This window comes from Salvelinus namaycush, unplaced genomic scaffold (genome assembly GCF_016432855.1).
Source record: "Salvelinus namaycush isolate Seneca unplaced genomic scaffold, SaNama_1.0 Scaffold1630, whole genome shotgun sequence".
Classification (NCBI taxonomy): Eukaryota; Metazoa; Chordata; class Actinopteri; order Salmoniformes; family Salmonidae; genus Salvelinus; species Salvelinus namaycush.
Window position 1 is genome coordinate 18380 of NW_024058376.1, and position 22969 is coordinate 41348.

The 22969-nt window shown below is 44.2% G+C and overlaps 1 protein-coding gene across 1 annotated transcript; it reads left to right on the plus strand.

The window, feature by feature from the left end:
- Positions 1 to 919: 919 nt before the first annotated feature.
- Positions 920 to 19978, plus strand: LOC120037216 (axin-1-like; the record flags this gene model as incomplete). The annotated part of the gene is made up of 9 exons (XM_038983393.1): positions 920 to 1344; positions 1976 to 2090; positions 4957 to 5153; positions 5391 to 5537; positions 7438 to 7584; positions 8466 to 8562; positions 11451 to 11588; positions 11779 to 12160; positions 19777 to 19978. Coding segments are annotated over exons 1-9 (1766 nt in total), but the record flags the coding sequence as incomplete, so codon positions are not given.
- Positions 19979 to 22969: the final 2991 nt, after the last annotated feature.

The window sequence follows — 22969 nt, forward strand, 5'->3', positions numbered from 1 at the left end:
GTCAGGTAGTACCATTCCTCTCTTTAACTCAGCCCCCTCTTCTCCTCTCTCTCTCTTCTGTCAGGTAGTACCATTCCTCTCTTTAACTCATCCCCCTCTTCTCTCCTCTCTCTCTGTCAGGTAGTACCATTCCTCTCTTTAACTCATCCCCCTCTTCTCCTCTCTCTCTCTCTTCTGTCAGGTAGTACCATTCCTCTCTTTAACTCATCCCCCTCTTCTCCTCTCTCTCTCTCTTCTGTCAGGTAGTACCATTCCTCTCTTTAACTCATCCCCCTCTTCTCCTCTCTCTCTCTCTTCTGTCAGGTAGTACCATTCCTCTCTTTAACTCATCCCCCTCTTCTCCTCTCTCTCTGTCAGGTAGGACCATTCCTCTCTTTAACTCATCCCCCTCTTCTCCTCTCTCTCTGTCAGGTAGGATCATTCCTCTCTCTAACTCATCCCCCTCTTCTCCTCTCTCTCTGTCAGGTAGGATCATTCCTCTCTTTAACTCATCCCCCTCTTCTCCTCTCTCTCTCTCTTCTGTCAGGTAGTACCATTCCTCTCTTTAACTCATCCCCCTCTTCTCCTCTCTCTCTCTCTTCTGTCAGGTAGTACCATTCCTCTCTTTAACTCATCCCCCTCTTCTCCTCTCTCTCTGTCAGGTAGGACCATTCCTCTCTTTAACTCATCCCCCTCTTCTCCTCTCTCTCTGTCAGGTAGGATCATTCCTCTCTCTAACTCATCCCCCTCTTCTCTTCCACCACAGGAAGAATCTCTCATCTTCAGCTGTTCTAGAGGTGTGGGTGTGACCGGTGCCCAACCCAGTGGTCCCCAACCAGAGACATGAGTGTGGTCCGAGACCCACAGGGGGCGTACAGGGGGGTGGGAGGGGGCGACCATCTGGGAGGTCTAGGGGTGGGGATGGGGGTGGACCCCCACAGCCACTTCACAGAGCACGCCCCTCGGCCCCCTGTCCCTGGAGAAGAAGGGGGTGACCGTGACCCCTACCACCTCCCCTCCAGCCATGGAGGCCGCCCCCCCCACCCAGTCCACCTGCTACCCCCCCTCCAAAACAGACCCCGTCTTCCGTAGTAGCGAGTCCCCATCCTCGGCCACCCCCACCCCCAGGCGGCCGGACCTGGACCTAGGGTACGAGCCTGAGGGCAGCGCCTCCCCCACGCCTCCCTACCTGAAGTGGGCCGAGTCGCTCCACTCTCTCCTGGATGACCAGGAGGGCATCCAGCTGTTCAGGGGCTTCCTGAGACAGGAGGGCTGTGGGGACCAGCTTGACTTCTGGTTCGCCTGCTCCGGCTTCAGGAAGAGCAGCCAGGAGAAGAGGCCCAAGCTGGCCAAGGCCATTTACAGGTAGGGAGGACTTTTCTCTCTAGTCTCTCTATTCTCTCTAGTCTCTCTCTCATTTCTCTATTCTCTCTCATTTCTCTATTCTCTCTCATCTCTCTATTCTCTCTCATCTCTCTATTCTCTCTCATCTCTCTATTCTCTCTCATCTCTCTCATCTCTCTATTCTCTCTCTCTCATCTCTCTTCTCTCTCTCTATCTCTCTCTCTCATCTCTCTATTCTCTCTCTCTCATCTCTCTATTCTCTCTCTCTCATCTCTCTATTCTCTCTCTCTCATCTCTCTATTCTCTCTCTCTCATCTCTCTATTCTCTCTCTCTCATCTCTCTATTCTCTCTCTCTCATCTCTCTATTCTCTCTCTCTCATCTCTCTATTCTCTCTCTCTCATCTCTCTATTATCTCTCTCTCATCTCTCTATTCTCTCTCTCTCATCTCTCTATTCTCTCTCTCATCTCTCTATTCTCTGTCTCTCTCATCTCTCTATTCTCTGTCTCTCTCATCTCTCTATTCTCTCTCTCATCTCTCTATTCTCTGTCTCTCTCATCTCTCTATTCTCCCTCTCTCTCATCTCTCTATTCTCTCTCTCTCTCATCTCTGTATTCTCTCTCTCTGATCTCTGTATTCTCTCTCTTTCCAGGAAGTATATTCAGGATAGTAACGGCATCGTGTCGAGGCAGATTAAACCAGCTACTAAGAGCTTCATCAGAGACTGTGTGGTCAGACTGCATCTGGACCCTGCCATGTTCCAACAGGTAGCAATGCATCAACCAATCATTACCTGCCATGTTCCAACAGGTAGCAATGCATCAACCAATCATTACCTGCCATGTTCCAACAGGTAGTAATGCATCAACCAATCATTACGTGATGTTGGAACAGGTAGCAATGCATCAACCAATCATTACGTGATGTTCCAACAGGTAGTAATGCATCAACCAATCATTACGTGATGTTCCAACAGGTAGCAATGCATCAACCAATCATTACGTGATGTTCCAACAGGTAGCAATGCATCAACCAATCATTACGTGATGTTCCAACAGGTAGTAATGCATCAACCAATCATTACGTGATGTTCCAACAGGTAGCAATGCATCAACCAATCATTACCTGCCATGTTCCAACAGGTAGCAATGCATCAACCAATCATTACGTGATGTTCCAACAGGTAGTAATGCATCAACCAATCATTACGTGATGTTCCAACAGGTAGTAATGCATCAACCAATCATTACGTGATGTTCCAACAGGTAGTAATGCATCAACCAATCATTACGTGATGTTGGAACAGGAAGCGGTTGTTTTATTAATGACCTTTGACCAGGCAGATGGTTGAACCCTCCTCTCGCTGGCGGGAGACACAGGAACCAGGACACATACATTCATTGATGTTTTATTAAGAACATATTGTCATGAACAGCTGTGGACAAGGGGTGGATGTGTTGGTAGCTTGTACAGAACCAACAACTGTGTTGCTGTTGGTAGAGAACCCAGCTTCCCTCTCTCTGTGTTGCTGCTGGTAGAGAACACAGCTTCCCTCTCTCTGTGTTGCTGCTGGTGAAGAACCCAGCTTCCCTCTCTGTGTTGCTGCTGGTAGAGAACCCAGCTTCCCTCTCTCTGTGTTGCTGCTGGTGAAGAACCCAGCTTCCCTCTCTCTGTGTTGCTGCTGGTAGAGAACCCAGCTTCCCTCTCTCTGTGTTGCTGCTGGTGAAGAACCCAGCTTCCCTCTCTCTGTGTTGCTGCTGGTGAAGAACCCAGCTTCCCTCTCTCTGTGTTGCTGTTGGTATAGAACCCAGCTTCCCTCTCTCTGTGTTGCTGCTGGTAGAGAACCCAGCTTCCCTCTCTCTGTGTTGCTGCTGGTAGAGAACCCAGCTTCCCTTTCTCTGTGTTGCTGCTGGTAGAGAACGCAGCTTCCCTCTCTCTGTTGCTGCTGGTAGAGAACCTAGCTTCCCTCTCTGTGTGTTGCTGCTGGTAGAGAACCCAGCTTCCCTCTCTGTGTGTTGCTGCTGGTAGAGAACCCAGCTTCCCTCTCTCTGTGTTGCTGTTGGTATAGAACCCAGCTTCCCTCTCTCTGTGTTGCTGTTGGTAGAGAACACAGCTTCCCTCTCTCTGTGTTGCTGCTGGTAGAGAACGCAGCTTCCCTCTCTCTGTGTTGTTGTTGGTATAGAACCCAGCTTCCCTCTCTGTGTGTTGCTGCTGGTAGAGAACCCAGCTTCCCCCTCTCTGTGTTGCTGCTGGTAGAGAACCCAGCTTCCCTCTCTCTGTGTTGCTGCTGGTGAAGAACCCAGCTTCCCTCTCTCTGTGTTGCCGCTGGTGAAGAACCCAGCTTCCCTCTCTCTGTGTTGCTGCTGGTGAAGAACCCAGCTTCCCTCTCTCTCTGTTGCTGCTGGTAGAGAACGCAGCTTCCCTCTCTCTGTGTTGCTGTTGGTATAGAACCCAGCTTCCCTCTCCGTGTGTTGCTGTTGGTATAGAACCCAGCTTCCCTCTCTCTGTGTTGCTGCTGGTGAAGAACCCAGCTTCCCTCTCTCTGTGTTGCTGCTGGTAGAGAACCCAGCTTCCCTCTCTGTGTGTTGTTGCTGCTGGTAGAGAACCCAGCTTCCCTCTCTCTGTGTTGCTGCTGGTGAAGAACCCAGCTTCCCCCTCTCTGGGATGTGTGTTGCTGCAGGTGTAGAACCCAGCTTCCCTCTCTGGGCTGTGTGTTGCTGCAGGTGTAGAACCCAGCTTCCCTCTCCGTGTGTTGCTGCTGGTAGAGAACCCAGCTTCCCTCTCTCTGTGTTGCTGCAGGTGTAGAACCCAGCTTCCCTCTCTCTGTGTTGCTGCTGGTGAAGAACCCAGCTTCCCTTTCTGTGTGTTGCTGCAGTTGTAGAACCCAGCTTCCCTCTCTGAGATGCGTGTTGCTGCAGGTGAAGAACCCAGCTTCCCTCTCTGAGATGCGTGTTGCCGCAGGTGTAGAACCCAGCTTCCCTCTCTGGGATGTGTGTTGCTGCAGGTGAAGAATCCAGCTTCCCTCTCTGAGATGTGTGTTGCTGCAGGTGTAGAACCCAGCTTCCCTCTCTGAGATGTGTGTTGCCGCAGGTGTAGAACCCAGCTTCCCCCTCTGGGATGTGTGTTGCTGCAGGTGAAGAACCCAGCTTCCCCCTCTGGGATGTGTGTTGCTGCAGGTGAAGAACCCAGCTTCCCCCTCTGGGATGTGTGTTGCTGCAGGTGTGGAACCCAGCTTCCCCCTCTGGGATCTGTGTTGCTGCAGGTGAAGAACCCAGCTTCCCTCTCTGGGATGTGTGTTGCTGCAGGTGAAGAACCCAGCTTCCCTCTCTAGGATGTGTGTTGCTGCAGGTGTGGAACCCAGCTTCCCCCTCTGGGATCTGTGTTGCTGCAGGTGAAGAACCCAGCTTCCCTCTCTGGGATCTGTGTTGCTGCAGGTGAAGAACCCAGCTTCCCTCTCTGGGATGTGTGTTGCTGCAGGTGAAGAACCCAGCTTCCCTCTCTGGGATCTGTGTTGCTGCAGGTGAAGAACCCAGCTTCCCTTGTTTAATCTCACTTTCGTTTTTTTATTTTATATGCTGAATGAACAATAAAGTTTTGGAACTTTGTACTGAACCGAAGTTGTCCCTCTCCCAGGCCCAGACAGAGATCCAGAGCACCATGGAGGAGAACACCTACCCTCTGTTCCTGAAGTCAGACCCCTACCTGGAGTACACCCAGACAGGGGAGGAGAGCCCCAAACCACCCAGCGACCACAGCTCCTCATCGGGTACTGGTCCTGGGCCGCTGGGGCCTGGCTACCTGCCCACCCTCACAGAGGACGTAGAGTGGAGGTGTGTGTCTCTCTTGTGTATCTAGAGTCTGCGTTTTATTCTTGTCTGTATATTGTGTTCTTGTTGTCAGCACCAAGTCACCAGGTCAAACTCCTGGTCCAGGACCAGGTCAAACTCCTGGTCCAGGACCAGGTCAAACTCCTGGTCCAGGACCAGGTCAAACTCCTGGTCCAGGACCAGGTCAAACTCCTGGTCCATGTGAATGTAACTTGGTGAATTAAGGTGGTTGTGATTCAGGTGCCGGGAGGAAGAGGATGAGGAAGAGGAGGAGGAAGAGGAGAGCGGGGATACGCAGGCCAGCAGGCTGACCCAGAGGTTGCTAATGGAGACGGCTCCTCACAGAGTGTCGACCAATCGGAGAGCAGGGGAAAGCCGAGAGTACAGGTAGGAGTCCAGAGAGACTGTTTATGGACGTGTGTTTGCGCCTGATTGTGTGAAACTCATGACAGTGTGTTTAGTATTTCTCCGAGTGGTTGCTAGGCAGCTGTGCCTGTAGAGAATCTCTGTGTGTTTGTACGCGTCCTGCGCCGGGATGATACCAGTATCGCGCGGCAAGGCAACAAAACACCAAGCGGATTTAACTTCTTTAGGAGAACAGCCATCATGTTGGAAACAGACAGTCAGCATGCTGTCACCCAGAGTCACGTTCATCTTCCAAGATTTAGCTTCAATAATTAACGTACAAAGAGTTTGATCTGCTTCCTGTTTTGATTTTTACCATGGGGAAAATATGGAGATACTGGTATCATCACAGCCCTAGTCTGATGAGGGAATATATATATTACACACAATCTACACACAATCTACACACAATCTACACACACTACCCCATAAGGACAAAGCAAAATACGTATTTTTTTTTGACATTTATTAAAAATAAAAGACTATGACATTTACATAACTATTCAGACCCTTTACTCAGTACTTTGTTTAAGCACTTTTGGCAGCGTTTACAGCCTCGGGTCTTCTTGGGTATGATGCTACAAGTTTGGCACACCTGTATTTGGGGAGTTTCTCCCATTCTTCTCTGCAGATCCTCTCAAGCTCTGTTAGGTTGGATGGGGAGCGTCGCTGCACAGCTATTTTCAGGTCTCTCCAGAGATGTTTAATCTGGTTCAAGTCCGGGCTCTGGCTGGGCCACTCAAGGACATTCAGAGACTTAACACAGGATTGGCTTTGGGACGTCTTGGCTGTGTGCTTAGAGTCATTGTCCTGTTGGAAGGTGAACCTTCACCCCAGTCTGAGGTCCTGAGCACTCTGGAGCAGGTTTTCATCAAGGATCTCTCTATACTTTGCTCCGTTCGTCTTTCCCTTGATCCTGACAAGTCTCCCAGTCCCTGCCGTTGAAAAACATCCCCACAGCATGATGCTGCCACCACCATGCCTCAACGTAGGGATGGTGCCAGGCTTCCTACAGATGTGACACTTGGCATTCAGGCCAAAGAGTTCAATCTTGGTTTCATCAGAGCAGAGAATCTTGTTTTTCATGGTCTGAGTCTTTAGGTGCCTTTTGGCAAACTCCAAGCGTGCTGTCGTGCCTTTTACTGAGTGGCTTCCGTCTGGCCATTCAGTACCATTAAGGCCTTCTGGAAGGTTCTCCCATCTCCACAGAGAAACTCTGGAGCTCTGTCAGAGTGACCATCGGGTTCTTGGTCAGCTCCCTGACCAAGGCCCTTCTCCCACCGATTGCTCAGTTTGGCCGGGTGGCCAGCTCTAGAAGAGTCTTGACACAATCCTGTCTCGGAGCTCAATGGACAATTCCTTCGACCTCATGACTTGGTTTTTGCTCTGACATTCACTGTCAACTGTGGGACCTTATATAGACAGGTGTGTGCCTTTCCAAATCATGTCCAATCAATTGAATTTACCACAGGTGGACTCCAATCAAGTTGAAGAAACATCTCAAGGATGATCAATGGAAACAGGATGCACCTGAGCTCAATTTAGTCTCATAGCAAAGGGTCTGAATACTTATGTAAATAAGGTATTACTGTTTTTATATTTTTTGCAAATATTTCTATCAAATCCTGTTTTCGCTTTAGTCATTATGGGGTATTGTGATGTCATTATGGGGTATTGTGATGTCATTATGGAGTATTGTGATGTCATTATGGGGTATTGTGTGTGTAGATTGATGAGAATTTGTTATTTAATCAATTTTAGAACAAGGCTGTAATGTAACAAAATGTGGAAGGTCTGAATACTTTCTGTGTGTGTGTGTGTGTGTGTGTGTGTGGGTGTGTGTGTGTGTGTGTGTGTGTGTGTGTGTGTAACCTCCTCTCAGACCATGCAGAGAGCCGGTCGTTAACCCCTACTACTACGTGAACATGGGTTCTGCTCGTGCCCCGGCAACCAGCGCTAACGACAGTGAACAGCAGAGCATGTCCAGCGTCTCCGATGGCGACACACTCTCACTGACCGACAGCAGTGTGTGAGTACACACACACACTGAAATACACCCACACACACATCCTCTATCTCTCACACACACACACACACACACACACACACACACACACACACACACACACACACACACACACACACACACACACACACTGAAATACACACACACACATCCTCTATCTCACACACACACACACACACACACACACACACACACACACACACTGAAATACACACACACACATCCTCTATCTCACACACACACACACACACACACACACACACACACACACACACACACACACACACACTGAAATACACACAAACATATCCTCTATCTCTCTCACACACACACACACACACACACACTGAAATACACACAAACATATCCTCTATCTCGCACACACACACACACACACTGAAATACACACAAACATCCTCTATCTCTCTCACACACACACACACACTGAAATACACACAAACATCCTCTATCTCTCTCACACACACACACACACACTGAAATACACACAAACATATCCTCTATCTCTCTCACACACACACACACACACACACACTGAAATACACACAAACATATCCTCTATCTCTCACACACACACACACACACTGAAATACACACAAACATATCCTCTATCTCTCACACACACACACACACACTGAAATACACACAAACATATCCTCTGTCTCTCACACACACACACACTGAAATACACACAAACATATCCTCTATCTCTCTCACACACACACACACACTGAAATACACACAAACATATCCTCTATCTCTCACACACACACATACACACAAACATATCCTCTATCTCTCACACACACACACACACTGAAACACATTCTTCTGAATACTAGTGTGTGTGTGTGTGTGTGTTGCAGGGATGGTGTTCCACCCTACCGGTATCGTAAACAGCATCGTAGAGAGATGCATGAAAGTGCCAAAGCCAACGGACGTGTGCCCCTACCTCACATACCTGTAAGTAGTATACACACTACTTTATACCCTACCTCATATACCTGTAAGTAGTATACACACTACTTTATACCCTACCTCATATACCTGTAAGTAGTATACACACTACTTTATACCCTACCTCATATACCTGTAAGTAGTATACACACTACTTTATACCCTACCTCATATACCTGTAAGTAGTATACACACTACTTTATACCCTACCTCACATACCTGTAAGTAGTATACACACTACACACTACTTTATACCCTACCTCATAAACAGTTGAAGTCGGAAGTTTACATACACCTTAGCCAAATACATTTAAACTCAGTTTTTCACAATTCCTGACATTTAATCCTCGTAAAAATTCCCTGTCTTAGGTCAGTTAGGATCACCACTTTATTTTAAGAATGTGAAATGTCAGAATAATAGTAGAGAGAATGATTTATTTCAGCTTTAATTTCTTTCATTACATTCCCAGTGGGTCAGAAGTTTACATACACTCAATTAGTATTTGGTAGCATTGCCTTTAAATTGTTTAACTTGGGTCAAACGTTTCGGGTAGCCTTCCACAAGCTTCCCACAATAAGTTGGGTGAATTTTGACCCATTCCTTCTGACAGAGCTGGTGTAACTGAGTCAGGTTTGTAGGCCTCCTTGCTCGCACACGCTTTTTCATTTCTGCCCACACATTTTCTATAGGATGGAGGTCAGGGCTTTGTGATGGCCACTCCAATACCTTAACTTTGTTGTCCTTAAGCCATTTTGCCACAACTTTGGAAGTATGCTTGGGGTCATTGTCCATTTGGAAGACCCAGTTACGACCAAGCTTTAACTTCCTGACTGATGTCATGAGATGTTGCTTCAATATATCCACATATTTTTCCATCCTCATGATGCCATCTATTTTGTGAAGTGCACCAGACCCTCCTGCAGCAAAGCAACCCCACAACATGATGCTGCCACCCCCGTGCTTCACGGTTGGGATGGTGTTCTTCGGCTTGCAAGCCTCCCCCTTTTTCCTCCAAACATAAAAATGGTCATTATGGCCAAACAGTTCTATTTTTGTTTCATCAGACCAGCGGACATTTCACCAAAAAGTACAATCTTTGTCCCCATATGCAGTTTCAAACCGTAGTCTGGCTTTTTTATGGCTGTTTTGGAGCAGTGGCTTCTTCCTTGCTGAGTGGCCTTTCAGGTTATGTCGATATAGGACTCGTTTGACTGTGGATACAGATACTTTTGTACCTGTTTCCTCCAGCATCTTCACAAGGTCCTTTTGGTGTTGTTCTGGGATTGATTTGCACTTTTTGTACACCAAAGTACGTTCATCTCTAGGAGACAGAACGCGTCTCCTTCCTGAGTGGTCTGCGTGGTCCTATGGTGTTTATACTTGTGTACTATTGTTTGAACAGATGAACGTGGTACCTTCAGGCATTTGGAAATTGCTCCCAAGGATGAACCTGACTTGTGGAGGTCTACAATTTTTTCTCTGAGGTCTTGGCTGATTTCTTTTGATTTCCCCATGATGTCAAGCAAATAGGCACTGAGTTTGAAGGTAGGCCTTGAAATACATCCACAGGTACACCTCCAATTGACTCAGAATCTTCTAAAGCCATGACATCATGTTCTGGAATTTTCCAAGCTGTTTAAAGGCACAGTCAACTTAGTGTATGTAAACATCTGACCCACTGGAATTATGACACAGTGAAATAATCTGTCTGTAAACAATTGTTGAAAAAATTACTTGTCATGCACAAAGTAGATGTCCTAACCGACTTGCCAAAACGATAGTTTGTGAACAAGAAATTTGTGGAGTGGTTGAAAAACTTGTTTTAATGACTCCAACCTAAGTGTATGTAAACTTCCGACTTCAACTGTATATAGATGTTCTGTGATCACAACGGTAGACCGTGTGTGTGATATTTGGTCATTTATATAGATGGTGTCTGATAGATGTTCTGTGGTCACAACGGTAGACCGTGTGTGTGATATTTGGTCATTTATATAGATGGTGTCTGATAGATGTTCTGTGGTCACAACGGTAGACCGTGTGTGTGATATTTGGTCATTTATATAGATGGTGTCTGATAGATGTTCTGTGGTCCTAACGGTAGACTGTGTGTGATATTTGGTCATTTATATAGACGGTATCTGATAGATGTTCTGTGGTCACAACGGTAGACCGTGTGTGTGATATTTGGTCATTTATATAGACGGTGTCTGATAGATGTTCTGTGGTCCTAACGGTAGACCGTGTGTGATGTTTGGTCATTTATATAGATGGTATCTGATAGATGTTCTGTGGTCATAACGGTAGACCGTGTGTGTGATGTTTGGTCATTTATATAGACGGTATCTGATAGATGTTCTGTGGTCCTAACGGTAGACCGTGTGTGATGTTTGGTCATTTATATAGATGGTATCTGATAGATGTTCTGTGGTCCTAACGGTAGACCGTGTGTGTGATATTTGGTCATTTATATAGATGGTATCTGATAGATGTTCTGTGGTCATAACGGTAGACCGTGTGTGATGTTTGGTCATTTATATAGACGGTGTCTGATAGATGTTCTGTGGTCCTAACGGTAGACCGTGTGTGATGTTTGGTCATTTATATAGACGGTATCTGATAGATGTTCTGTGGTCACAACGGTAGACCGTGTGTGTGATATTTGGTCATTTATATAGACGGTATCTGATAGATGTTCTGTGGTCATAACGGTAGACCGTGTGTGATGTTTGGTCATTTATATAGACGGTATCTGATAGATGTTCTGTGGTCACAACGGTAGACCGTGTGTGTGATATTTGGTCATTTATATAGACGGTGTCTGATAGATGTTCTGTGGTCACAACGGTAGACCGTGGGAATGATGTTTATCTGATAGATGTTCTGTGTGTAGCGTACGTACCGTGTGCCAAAGGATGTCCACGTTGAGCCGGAGAGGTTTGCTGTTGACCTCATCAGTCGACTGGAGGAAGTGCTGAGAGAGAGAGAAGCACAGGAGAGACTGGAGGAGAGACTGAAGAGGGTCAGACTGGTACGTACTGGGGGGGTGTGTGTTGAAGAGGGTCAGACTGGTACGTACTGGGGGGGTGTGTGTGTGACGTATTTGTGATGTGTGCGTAGTTTGGATGTGTGTGTGTGTGTTGGACGGTAATCATCCCACACACACTAACCTGCTTCTCCTCTCACCCCGCCCCCTTCTTTCCTCTCCTGCTCTGTGATAGGAGGAGGAGGGCAACGACGCCGATGTCTCCATGGTAAACTCCCTCCCCCCCTACGGCAACAAGCCCCTCCCCGCCTCCACCTCGTCCCTCCACCCCCACTATGGGTCCCGTTATTCAGAGACCTCGTACAATGGTGTTCTGGCGCTACAGGACGCGCACGAGGAGAACCCGGAGTCCATCTTGGACGAACACGTGCAGAGAGTGATGAAGACGCCGGGGTGCCAGTCACCAGGCACCGGGAGACACTCACCCAAGTCCCGCTCCCCCGACGGAGGGGTAGGGGTGTACCCTCCGCCTCACTCTGGGAGAACCCAGGGGCCTCCAGGGGTGAAAGGCCACAAGCCAGGAGCCAAGGGAGGGGACCCAGCGGGGATGGGAGCAGGTATGTTGATGTGGTCTTTATTTATCCAGGTTAGTCTCAATGATAAAACCTCTTCTAGTGTTGATGTGGTCTTTATTTATCCAGGTTAGTCTAAATGATAAACCTCTTCTAGTGTTGATGTCTTTATTTATCCAGGTTAGTCTCAATGATAAACCTCTTCTAGTGTTATTTATCCAGGTTAGTCTCAGTGATAAACCTCTTCTAGTGTTATTTATCCAGGTTAGTCTCAATGATAAACCTCTTCTAGTGTTGATGTCTTTATTTATCCAGGTTAGTCTCAATGATAAACCTCTTCTAGTGTTGATGTGGTCTTTATTTATCCAGGTTAGTCTCAATGATAAACCTCTTCTAGTGTTGATGTCTTTATTTATCCAGGTTAGTCTCAATGATAAACCTCTTCTAGTGTTATTTATCCAGGTTAGTCTCAATGATAAACCTCTTCTAGTGTTATTTATCCAGGTTAGTCTCAATGATAAACCTCTTCTAGTGTTATTTATCCAGGTTAGTCTCAATGATAAACCTCTTCTAGTGTTGATGTCTTTATTTATCCAGGTTAGTCTCAATGATAAACCTCTTCTAGTGTTATTTATCCAGGTTAGTCTCAATGATAAACCTCTTCTAGTGTTGATGTGGTCTTTATTTATCCAGGTTAGTCTCAATGATAAACCTCTTCTAGTGTTATTTATCCAGGTTAGTCTCAATGATAAACCTCTTCTAGTGATGATGTGGTCTTTATTTATCCAGGTTAGTCTCAATGATAAACCTCTTCTAGTGTTATTTATCCAGGTTAGTCTCAATGATAAACCTCTTCTAGTGTTGTGGTCTTTATTTATCCAGGTTAGTCTCAATGATAAACCTCTTCTAGTGTTATTTATCCAGGTTAGTCTCAATGATAAACCTCTTCTAGTGTTATTTATCCAGGTTAGTCTCAATGATAAACCTTTTCTAGTGTTGATGTCGTTATTTATCCAGGTTAGTCTCAATGATAAACCTCTTGTGTTATTTATCCAGGTTAGTCTCAATGATAAACCTCTTCTAGTGTTGATGTCTTTATTTATCCAGGTTAGTCTCAGTGATAAACCTCTTCTAGTGTTATTTATCCAGGTTAGTCTCAGTGATAAACCTCTTCTAGTGTTGATGTGGTCTTTATTTATCCAGGTTAGTCTCAATGATAAACCTCTTCTAGTGTTGATGTGGTCTTTATTTATCCAGGTTAGTCTCAATGATAAACCTCTTCTAGTGTTATTTATCCAGGTTAGTCTCAGTGATAAACCTCTTCTAGTGTTGATGTGGTCTTTATTTATCCAGGTTAGTCTCAATGATAAACCTCTTCTAGTGTTATTTATCCAGGTTAGTCTCAATGATAAACCTCTTCTAGTGTTGATGTGGTCTTTATTTATCCAGGTTAGTCTCAGTGATAAACCTCTTCTAGTGTTATTTATCCAGGTTAGTCTCAATGATAAATCTCTTCTAGTGTTATTTATCCAGGTTAGTCTCAATGATAAACCTCTTCTAGTGTTATTTATCCAGGTTAGTCTCAATGATAAACCTCTTCTAGTGTTATTTATCCAGGTTAGTCTCAATGATAAATCTCTTCTAGTGTTATTTATCCAGGTTAGTCTCAATGATAAATCTCTTCTAGTGTTATTTATCCAGGTTAGTCTCAATGATAAACCTCTTCTAGTGTTATTTATCCAGGTTAGTCTCAATGATAAACCTCTTCTAGTGTTGATGTCTTTATTTATCCAGGTTAGTCTCAATGATAAACCTCTTCTAGTGTTATTTATCCAGGTTAGTCTCAATGATAAACCTCTTCTAGTGATGATGTGGTCTTTATTTATCCAGGTTAGTCTCAATGATAAACCTCTTCTAGTGTTATTTATCCAGGTTAGTCTCAGTGATAAACCTCTTCTAGTGTTATTTATCCAGGTTAGTCTCAGTGATAAACCTCTTCTAGTGTTGATGTCTTTATTTATCCAGGTTAGTCTCAGTGATAAACCTCTTCTAGTGTTGATGTCTTTATTTATCCAGGTTAGTCTCAATGATAAACCTCTTCTAGTGTTGATGTGGTCTTTATTTATCCAGGTTAGTCTCAGTGATAAACCTCTTCTAGTGTTGATGTGGTCTTTATTTATCCAGGTTAGTCTCAATGATAAACCTCTTCTAGTGTTATTTATCCAGGTTAGTCTCAGTGATAAACCTCTTCTAGTGTTATTTATCCAGGTTAGTCTCAATGATAAACCTCTTCTAGTGTTGATGTCTTTATTTATCCAGGTTAGTCTCAGTGATAAACCTCTTCTAGTGTTGATGTCTTTATTTATCCAGGTTAGTCTCAATGATAAACCTCTTCTAGTGTTGATGTGGTCTTTATTTATCCAGGTTAGTCTCAATGATAAACCTCTTCTAGTGTTATTTATCCAGGTTAGTCTCAATGATAAACCTCTTCTAGTGATGATGTGGTCTTTATTTATCCAGGTTAGTCTCAATGATAAACCTCTTCTAGTGTTATTTATCCAGGTTAGTCTCAATGATAAACCTCTTCTAGTGTTGTGGTCTTTATTTATCCAGGTTAGTCTCAATGATAAACCTCTTCTAGTGTTATTTATCCAGGTTAGTCTCAATGATAAACCTCTTCTAGTGTTATTTATCCAGGTTAGTCTCAATGATAAACCTCTTCTAGTGATGATGTGGTCTTTATTTATCCAGGTTAGTCTCAATGATAAACCTCTTCTAGTGTTATTTATCCAGGTTAGTCTCAATGATAAACCTCTTCTAGTGTTGTGGTCTTTATTTATCCAGGTTAGTCTCAATGATAAACCTCTTCTAGTGTTATTTATCCAGGTTAGTCTCAATGATAAACCTTTTCTAGTGTTGATGTCGTTATTTATCCAGGTTAGTCTCAATGATAAACCTCTTCTAGTGTTATTTATCCAGGTTAGTCTCAATGATAAACCTCTTCTAGTGTTGATGTCTTTATTTATCCAGGTTAGTCTCAGTGATAAACCTCTTCTAGTGTTATTTATCCAGGTTAGTCTCAGTGATAAACCTCTTCTAGTGTTGATGTGGTCTTTATTTATCCAGGTTAGTCTCAATGATAAACCTCTTCTAGTGTTGATGTGGTCTTTATTTATCCAGGTTAGTCTCAATGATAAACCTCTTCTAGTGTTATTTATCCAGGTTAGTCTCAGTGATAAACCTCTTCTAGTGTTGATGTGGTCTTTATTTATCCAGGTTAGTCTCAATGATAAACCTCTTCTAGTGTTATTTATCCAGGTTAGTCTCAATGATAAACCTCTTCTAGTGTTGATGTTGTCTTTATTTATCCAGGTTAGTCTCAGTGATAAACCTCTTCTAGTGTTATTTATCCAGGTTAGTCTCAGTGATAAACCTCTTCTAGTGTTGATGTGGTCTTTATTTATCCAGGTTAGTCTCAATGATAAACCTCTTCTAGTGTTATTTATCCAGGTTAGTCTCAGTGATAAACCCCTTCTAGTGTTATTTATCCAGGTTAGTCTCAATGATAAACCTCTTCTAGTGTTGATGTCTTTATTTATCCAGGTTAGTCTCAGTGATAAACCTCTTCTAGTGTTGATGTCTTTATTTATCCAGGTTAGTCTCAATGATAAACCTCTTCTAGTGTTGATGTGGTCTTTATTTATCCAGGTTAGTCTCAATGATAAACCTCTTCTAGTGTTATTTATCCAGGTTAGTCTCAATGATAAACATCTTCTAGTGATGATGTGGTCTTTATTTATCCAGGTTAGTCTCAATGATAAACCTCTTCTAGTGTTATTTATCCAGGTTAGTCTCAATGATAAACCTCTTCTAGTGTTGTGGTCTTTATTTATCCAGGTTAGTCTCAATGATAAACCTCTTCTAGTGTTATTTATCCAGGTTAGTCTCAATGATAAACCTCTTCTAGTGTTATTTATCCAGGTTAGTCTCAATGATAAACCTTTTCTAGTGTTGATGTCGTTATTTATCCAGGTTAGTCTCAATGATAAACCTCTTCTAGTGTTATTTATCCAGGTTAGTCTCAATGATAAACCTCTTCTAGTGATGATGTGGTCTTTATTTATCCAGGTTAGTCTCAATGATAAACCTCTTCTAGTGTTATTTATCCAGGTTAGTCTCAATGATAAACCTCTTCTAGTGTTGATGTCTTTATTTATCCAGGTTAGTCTCAGTGATAAACCTCTTCTAGTGTTATTTATCCAGGTTAGTCTCAATGATAAACCTCTTCTAGTGTTGATGTCTTTATTTATCCAGGTTAGTCTCAATTAGGGCAGACCCCATTTAGTCGAGCAGTGATATATATATATATATATATATATATATATATATATATATATATATATATATATATATATATATATATAAAATGAAATGTATGGCACATATGACACCTGTGAGTGGACTGAATAGGACTGGCCACCCCTCATAGCCTGGTTCCTCTCTAGGTTTCTTCCTAGGTTTTGGCCTTTCTAGGGAGTTTTTCTCGCCACCGTGCTTCTACACCTGCATTGCTTGGGGTTTTAGGCTGGGTTTCTGTACAGCACTTTGTGACATCAGCTGATGTACGAAGGGCTTTATAAATACATTTGATTGATTGACTAGTCCATTGCGGAGGCCTGTCTGGGTGGACTAGTCCATTGCGGAGGCCTGTCTGGGTGGACTAGTCCATTGCGGAGGCCTGTCTGGGTGGACTAGTCCATTGTGGAGGCCTGTCTGGGTGGACTAGTCCATTGCGGAGTCCACGTAGGTGGCACACTTGTATCATCAGTAGTACATTGACCGTTAATTAACCCTCATTTCTAATCTAGAATGTTTTTTTTCTTGTTCATTGCATTCTATATTATTATTCCAGTCTTCCCGTTGTTATTGTAGGAGTGGACGTGTTGTTATTGTAGGAGTGGACGTGTTGTTATTGTAGGAGTGGACGTGTTGTTATTGTAGGAGTGGACGCGTTGTTATTGTAGGAGTGGACGCGTTGTTATTGTAGGAGTGGACGCGTTGTTATTGTAGGAGTGGACGCGTTGTTATTGTAGGAGTGGACGCGTTGTTATTGTAGGAGTGGACGCGTTGTTATTGTAGGAGTGGACGCGTTGTTATTGTAGGAGTGGACGCGTTGTTATTGTAGGAGTGGACGCGTTGTTATTGTAGGAGTGGACGCGTTGTTATTGTAGGAGTGGACGCGTTGTTATTGTAGGAGTGGACGCGTTGTTATTGTAGGAGTGGACGCGTTGTTATTGTAGGAGTGGACGCGTTGTTATTGTAGGAGTGGACGCGTTGTTATTGTAGGAGTGGACGCGTTGTTATTGTAGGAGTGGACGCGTTGTTATTGTAGGAGTGGACGCGTTGTTATTGTAGGAGTGGACGCGTTGTTATTGTAGGAGTGGACGCGTTGTTATTGTAGGAGTGGACGCGTTGTTATTGTAGGAGTGGACGCGTTGTTATTGTAGGAGTGGACGCGTTGTTATTGTAGGAGTGGACGCGTTGTTATTGTAGGAGTGGACGCGTTGTTATTGTAGGAGTGGACGCGTTGTTATTGTAGGAGTGGACGCGTTGTTATTGTAGGAGTGGACGCGTTGCTATTGTAGGAGTGGACGCGTTGCTATTGTAGGAGTGGACGCGTTGCTATTGTAGGAGTGGACGCGTTGCTATTGTAGGAGTGGACGCGTTGCTATTGTAGGAGTGGACGCGTTGCTATTGTAGGAGTGGACGCGTTGTTATTGTAGGAGTGGACGCGTTGTTATTGTAGGAGTGGACATGTTGTTTACAGAGCGCACAGGCTACACTTACACATACTAGTAGTCCTATAGGCTACCTGGCCTGATTACACATAGTAGTTGTCCTATAGGCTACCTGGCCTGATTACACATAGTAGTAGTCCTATAGGCTACCTGGCCTGATTACACATACTAGTAGTCCTATAGGCTACCTGGCCTGATTACACATAGTAGTTGTCCTATAGGCTACCTGGCCTGATTACACATAGTAGTAGTCCTATAGGCTACCTGGCCTGATTACACATAGTAGTAGTCCTATAGGCTACCTGGCCTGATTACACATAGTAGTAGTCCTATAGGCTACCTGGCCTGATTACACATAGTAGTAGTCCTATAGGCTACCTGGCCTGATTACACATAGTAGTAGTCCTATAGGCTACCTGGCCTGATTACACATAGTAGTTGTCCTATAGGCTACCTGGCCTGATTACACATAGTAGTTGTCCTATAGGCTACCTGGCCTGATTACACATAGTAGTAGTCCTATAGGCTACCTGGCCTGATTACACATAGTAGTAGTCCTATAGGCTACCTGGCCTGATTACACATAGTAGTAGTCCTATAGGCTACCTGGCCTGATTACACATAGTAGTAGTCCTATAGGCTACCTGGCCTGATTACACATAGTAGTAGTCCTATAGGCTACCTGGCCTGATTACACATAGTAATCATATAAATGTGCCCATTTGGGGATCTGACAGGGTTTCTGATTGTCTCAACTCACCGTCACTGTGGAGTTTCTCAAAGTCATTTGTTCTTCGCCGCATTGAGACTGACTATAGTCCCTCCATGTAGCCTATTTTGAAAAATCTCTCCCTTTCGATAACCACTCGGCATGTTGGGGGGGGGGAAAAATGTCATGCTCTGATCCGGTGGAAACGTCATAAAATAGGCCTACCTGATTACTTCTTAGCTCGCTGGCGCGGGAAACTCTGAGGGCCCAGAATATTTTATACAATGTTGCACGTTTCTTAGCATGATGGACTAAGTTAATAGTTGATACAATGCTTCTAGTTCCTTATTTTTATCAGGATATTTTCCACCTGCAGGGTTGCCATGTTTTTTATTTGTTTGTTTATATCGGCTATTTTTACATAATGGTCATGGCAATAGAAGTTCGTTTTTAGATTTTGTATTATTTTCATTTAGATATAATTAGTTTATTAACCACATGACATTGATTTTGAGAAATGAAGACTTTGTATTATAAATGAAACTGTTCAATGAAAACCATACCTGGCATACAGCTCAGTAGAAATGGTAGGATAACTTGGCACTCCAAATGGAAGAGGTTGCCGACCGCTGGTTTAGCCCGTTACCAGTAACTTCAGAAGCATAATGGCAGAATCCGAGGAGACCAGCAGCGGGAGGGAACAGGTTTTCTTCTTCTGGTTAGGCTATGATGATATCTAGCTCCCTCTTTAGTCATTTTTGGTGTCTTCATTTTTTTTCTTCCATCTCAGTGCTTAAAGCATCAGACAAGCTCAGTAGTCTACGTATGTTATAGTGTTGACGTTGTATAATCAATGTGATGGAGGAGTGTATTCAACCAACGGAACACAGAGCATCAGAGTAGGAGTGCTGTCCAATCATATTCTTTATGGTTTTTAAAGGTCAATCTGATCCTAGATCAGCACTCCTTCCCCCCCGAGATGCTTTATGAGTACGGGCCCAGGTATAGAGGTGAAATATATCAAAGACCACCGCTAAACCAATCTCTTTCTGATTGTGTCCATAAAGGCTGTACCACCACATGGCTACCAGCATCTTTGTTGGGTTAAGAGGTAGAGTTCTAGTTATTTAACCTATATGTCTCTGTTCCCTCAGGTGTTTACCACCACAAGCATGGCTACCACCACCCCCCAGGGGGCACCAAGCCCAAAGAGCCCCAGATGGATGAGGTGGTGCTGGGTGGAGGCTCCAGGACCCAGGGGAGCGGCCTGTGGAACGGGGAGGCCCACCACTACGCTACCGGGAAGGGACGCAACTACGCAGATGGGGCTGGGACCATGGACGCGATGGGCTATAGGTTAGTACCTGGGGGGGTTTATGTGTTATCAGTGTTGTCGTACTGGAGGCTAGGACTCGAACTAGACTCGGACTCAAGTCACGATTTTCATGACTAGAACAGTGCAGCCGTAATCATGTAGAACACTGTCCACAAGCTAGCCTTACTAATGTAGAACGCTGTCCACTAGCTAGCCTTACTAATATAGAACTCTGTCCACTAGCCAGCCTCACTAATGTAGAACTCTGTCCACTAGCTAGCCTCACTAATGTAGAACACTGTCCACTAGCTAGCCTTACTAATGTAGAACTCTGTCCACTAGCTAGCCTCACTAATGTAGAACGCTGTCCACTAGCTAGCCTTACTGATGTAGAACACTGTCCACTAGCTAGCCTTACTAATGTAGAACACTGTCCACTAGCTAGCCTTACTAATGTAGAACTCTGTCCACTAGCCAGCCTTACTAATGTAGAACTCTGTCCACTAGCTAGCCTTACTAATGTAGAACTCTGTCCACTAGCTAGCCTTACTAATATAGAACTCTGTCCACTAGCTAGCCTTACTAATGTAGAACTCTGTCCACTAGCTAGCCTTACTAATGTAGAACGCTGTCCACTAGCTAGCCTTACTAATGTAGAACTCTGTCCACTAGCTAGCCTTACTAATGTAGAACACTGTCCACTAGCTAGCCTTACTAATGTAGAACTCTGTCCACTAGCTAGCCTTACTAATGTAGAACACTGTCCACTAGCTAGCCTTACTAATGTAGAACACTGTCCACTAGCTAGCCTTACTAATGTAGAACACTGTCCACTAGCTAGCCTTACTAATGTAGAACACTGTCCACTAGCCAGCCTTAATAATGTAGAACTCTGTCAACTAATCAGCCTTACTAATGTAGAACTCTGTCACTAGTCTAGCCTTCACTAATGTAGAACGCTGTCCACTAGCTAGCCTCACTAATGTAGAAACTCTGTCCCACTAGCTAGCCTATCAGCTTACTAATGTAGAACTCTGTCCACTAGTCAGCCTTACTAATGTAGAACGCTGTCCACTAGCTAGCCTTACTAATGTAGAACTACTGTCCACTAGCTAGCCTTACTAATGTAGAACTCTGTCCACTAGCTAGCCTTACTAATGTAGAACTCTGTCCACTAGCTAGCCTTACTAATGTAGAACTCTGTCCACTAGCTAGCCTTACTAATGTAGAACACTGTCCACTAGCTAGCCTCACTAAACTAAGTAGAACCTGTCCACTACTAGCCTTACTGAATGTCTAACACGTCACTAAGCTAGCCTCACTATGTAGACACTGTCCCATCTGCCGTATTAATGTACACTGTCCACGAGCTAGCCTTACTAATGTAGAACGCTGTTCCCACTAGCTAGCCTCACTAATGTAGAACCCTGTCCACTATCAGCCTTACTATGTATGAAACTCTGTCCATATCTAGCCTTACTAATTAGAACTCTGTCCACTAGCTAGGCCTTACTAATGTATAACTCTGTCACTAGGCCACCTTACCAATGTAGAACGCTGTCCAACTAGCTATCCTACTAATGTTAGAACTCTGTCCACTAGTCAGCCTTCATGTAACACTGTCCACTAGCTAGCACTTACTAAATTTAGAACGCTGTCCACTAGCTAGCCTCACTAATGTATAACGCTGTCCACTAGCTAGGCCTTACTAATGTGAACACTGTCCACTAGCTAGCCTCACTAATTTATAACTATGTCCACTAGCTAGCCTTCCTAATGTAGAACATGTCCCTAGCTAGCCTACTAGTGTAGAAACTCTGTCCACTAGCATAGCCTTACTAATGTCGAACACTGTCCACTAGCCAGCCCTCAACTAATGTAGAACTCTGTCCACTATCTAGCCCTTACTTAATGTAGAACTCTGTCCACTAGCTGCCTCACTAATGTAGAACTATGTCCACTAGCTAGCCTCACTAATGTAGAACTATGTCACTATCTAGCCTTACTAATGTTAGACCCCTGTCCACTAGCTACCTCACTAATGTATACTATGTCCACTAGTCCAGCCTTACTAATGTAGAACACTGTCCCTAGCTAGCCTCACTATATGTAGCACTATGTCCACTAGCTAGCCTTACTAATGTAAACACTGTCCGCACTAGCTAGCCTTACTAATGTAGAACTCTGTCACTAGCTAGCCTTACTAATGTAGAACGCTGTCCCCTAGCTAGCTTACTAATGTAGAGCTCTGTCCACTATCTATCCTTACTAATGTAGGAACACTGCCACTACTATCCTTACTAATGTAGAACTCTGTCCACTAGCTAGCCTTACTATCTGAGACAATGTCCACTAGCTAGCCTTACTATGTAGGAACTCTGTCCACTAAGCTAGCCTTACTAATGTAGAACTCGTCCACTAGCTAGCCTTACTAATGTAGAACACTGTCCACTAGCTAGACTTACTGATGTAGAACGCTGTCCACTAGCTAGCCTTACTGATTAGACTCTGTCCATATCTATCCTTACTAATTGTAGAACTCTGTCCACTAGCTAGCCTACTAATGTAGAACGCTGTCCCACTATCTAGCCTTACTAATGTAAGAACACTGTCCACTGCTAGCCTTACTAATGTAGAACTCTGTCCCACGAGCCAGCCTTAATAATGTGAACTCTTGTCACTATCAGCCTTAACTCATTTGAACGACTGTCAACTAGTCAGCCTTACTAATGTAAACTATGTCCACTAGCTAGCCTGCATAATGTAGAACTCTGTCCCCTAGCTAGCCTACTAATGTAGAACTCTGTCAACTAATCAGCCTTACTAATGTAGGACTCTGTCAACTAGTCCAGCTTACTATGTAGAACTCTGTCCACTAAGCTAGCCTTCTACTGTAGAACTTCGTGTCCACTAGCTAGCCTTACTAATGTAGAACTCTGTCCACTAGCTAGCTTAATAATGTAGAACTCTGTCCCTAGCTAGCCTTATCATGTAGAACTCTGTCCCACTAGCTAGGCCTTAATAATGTTAGA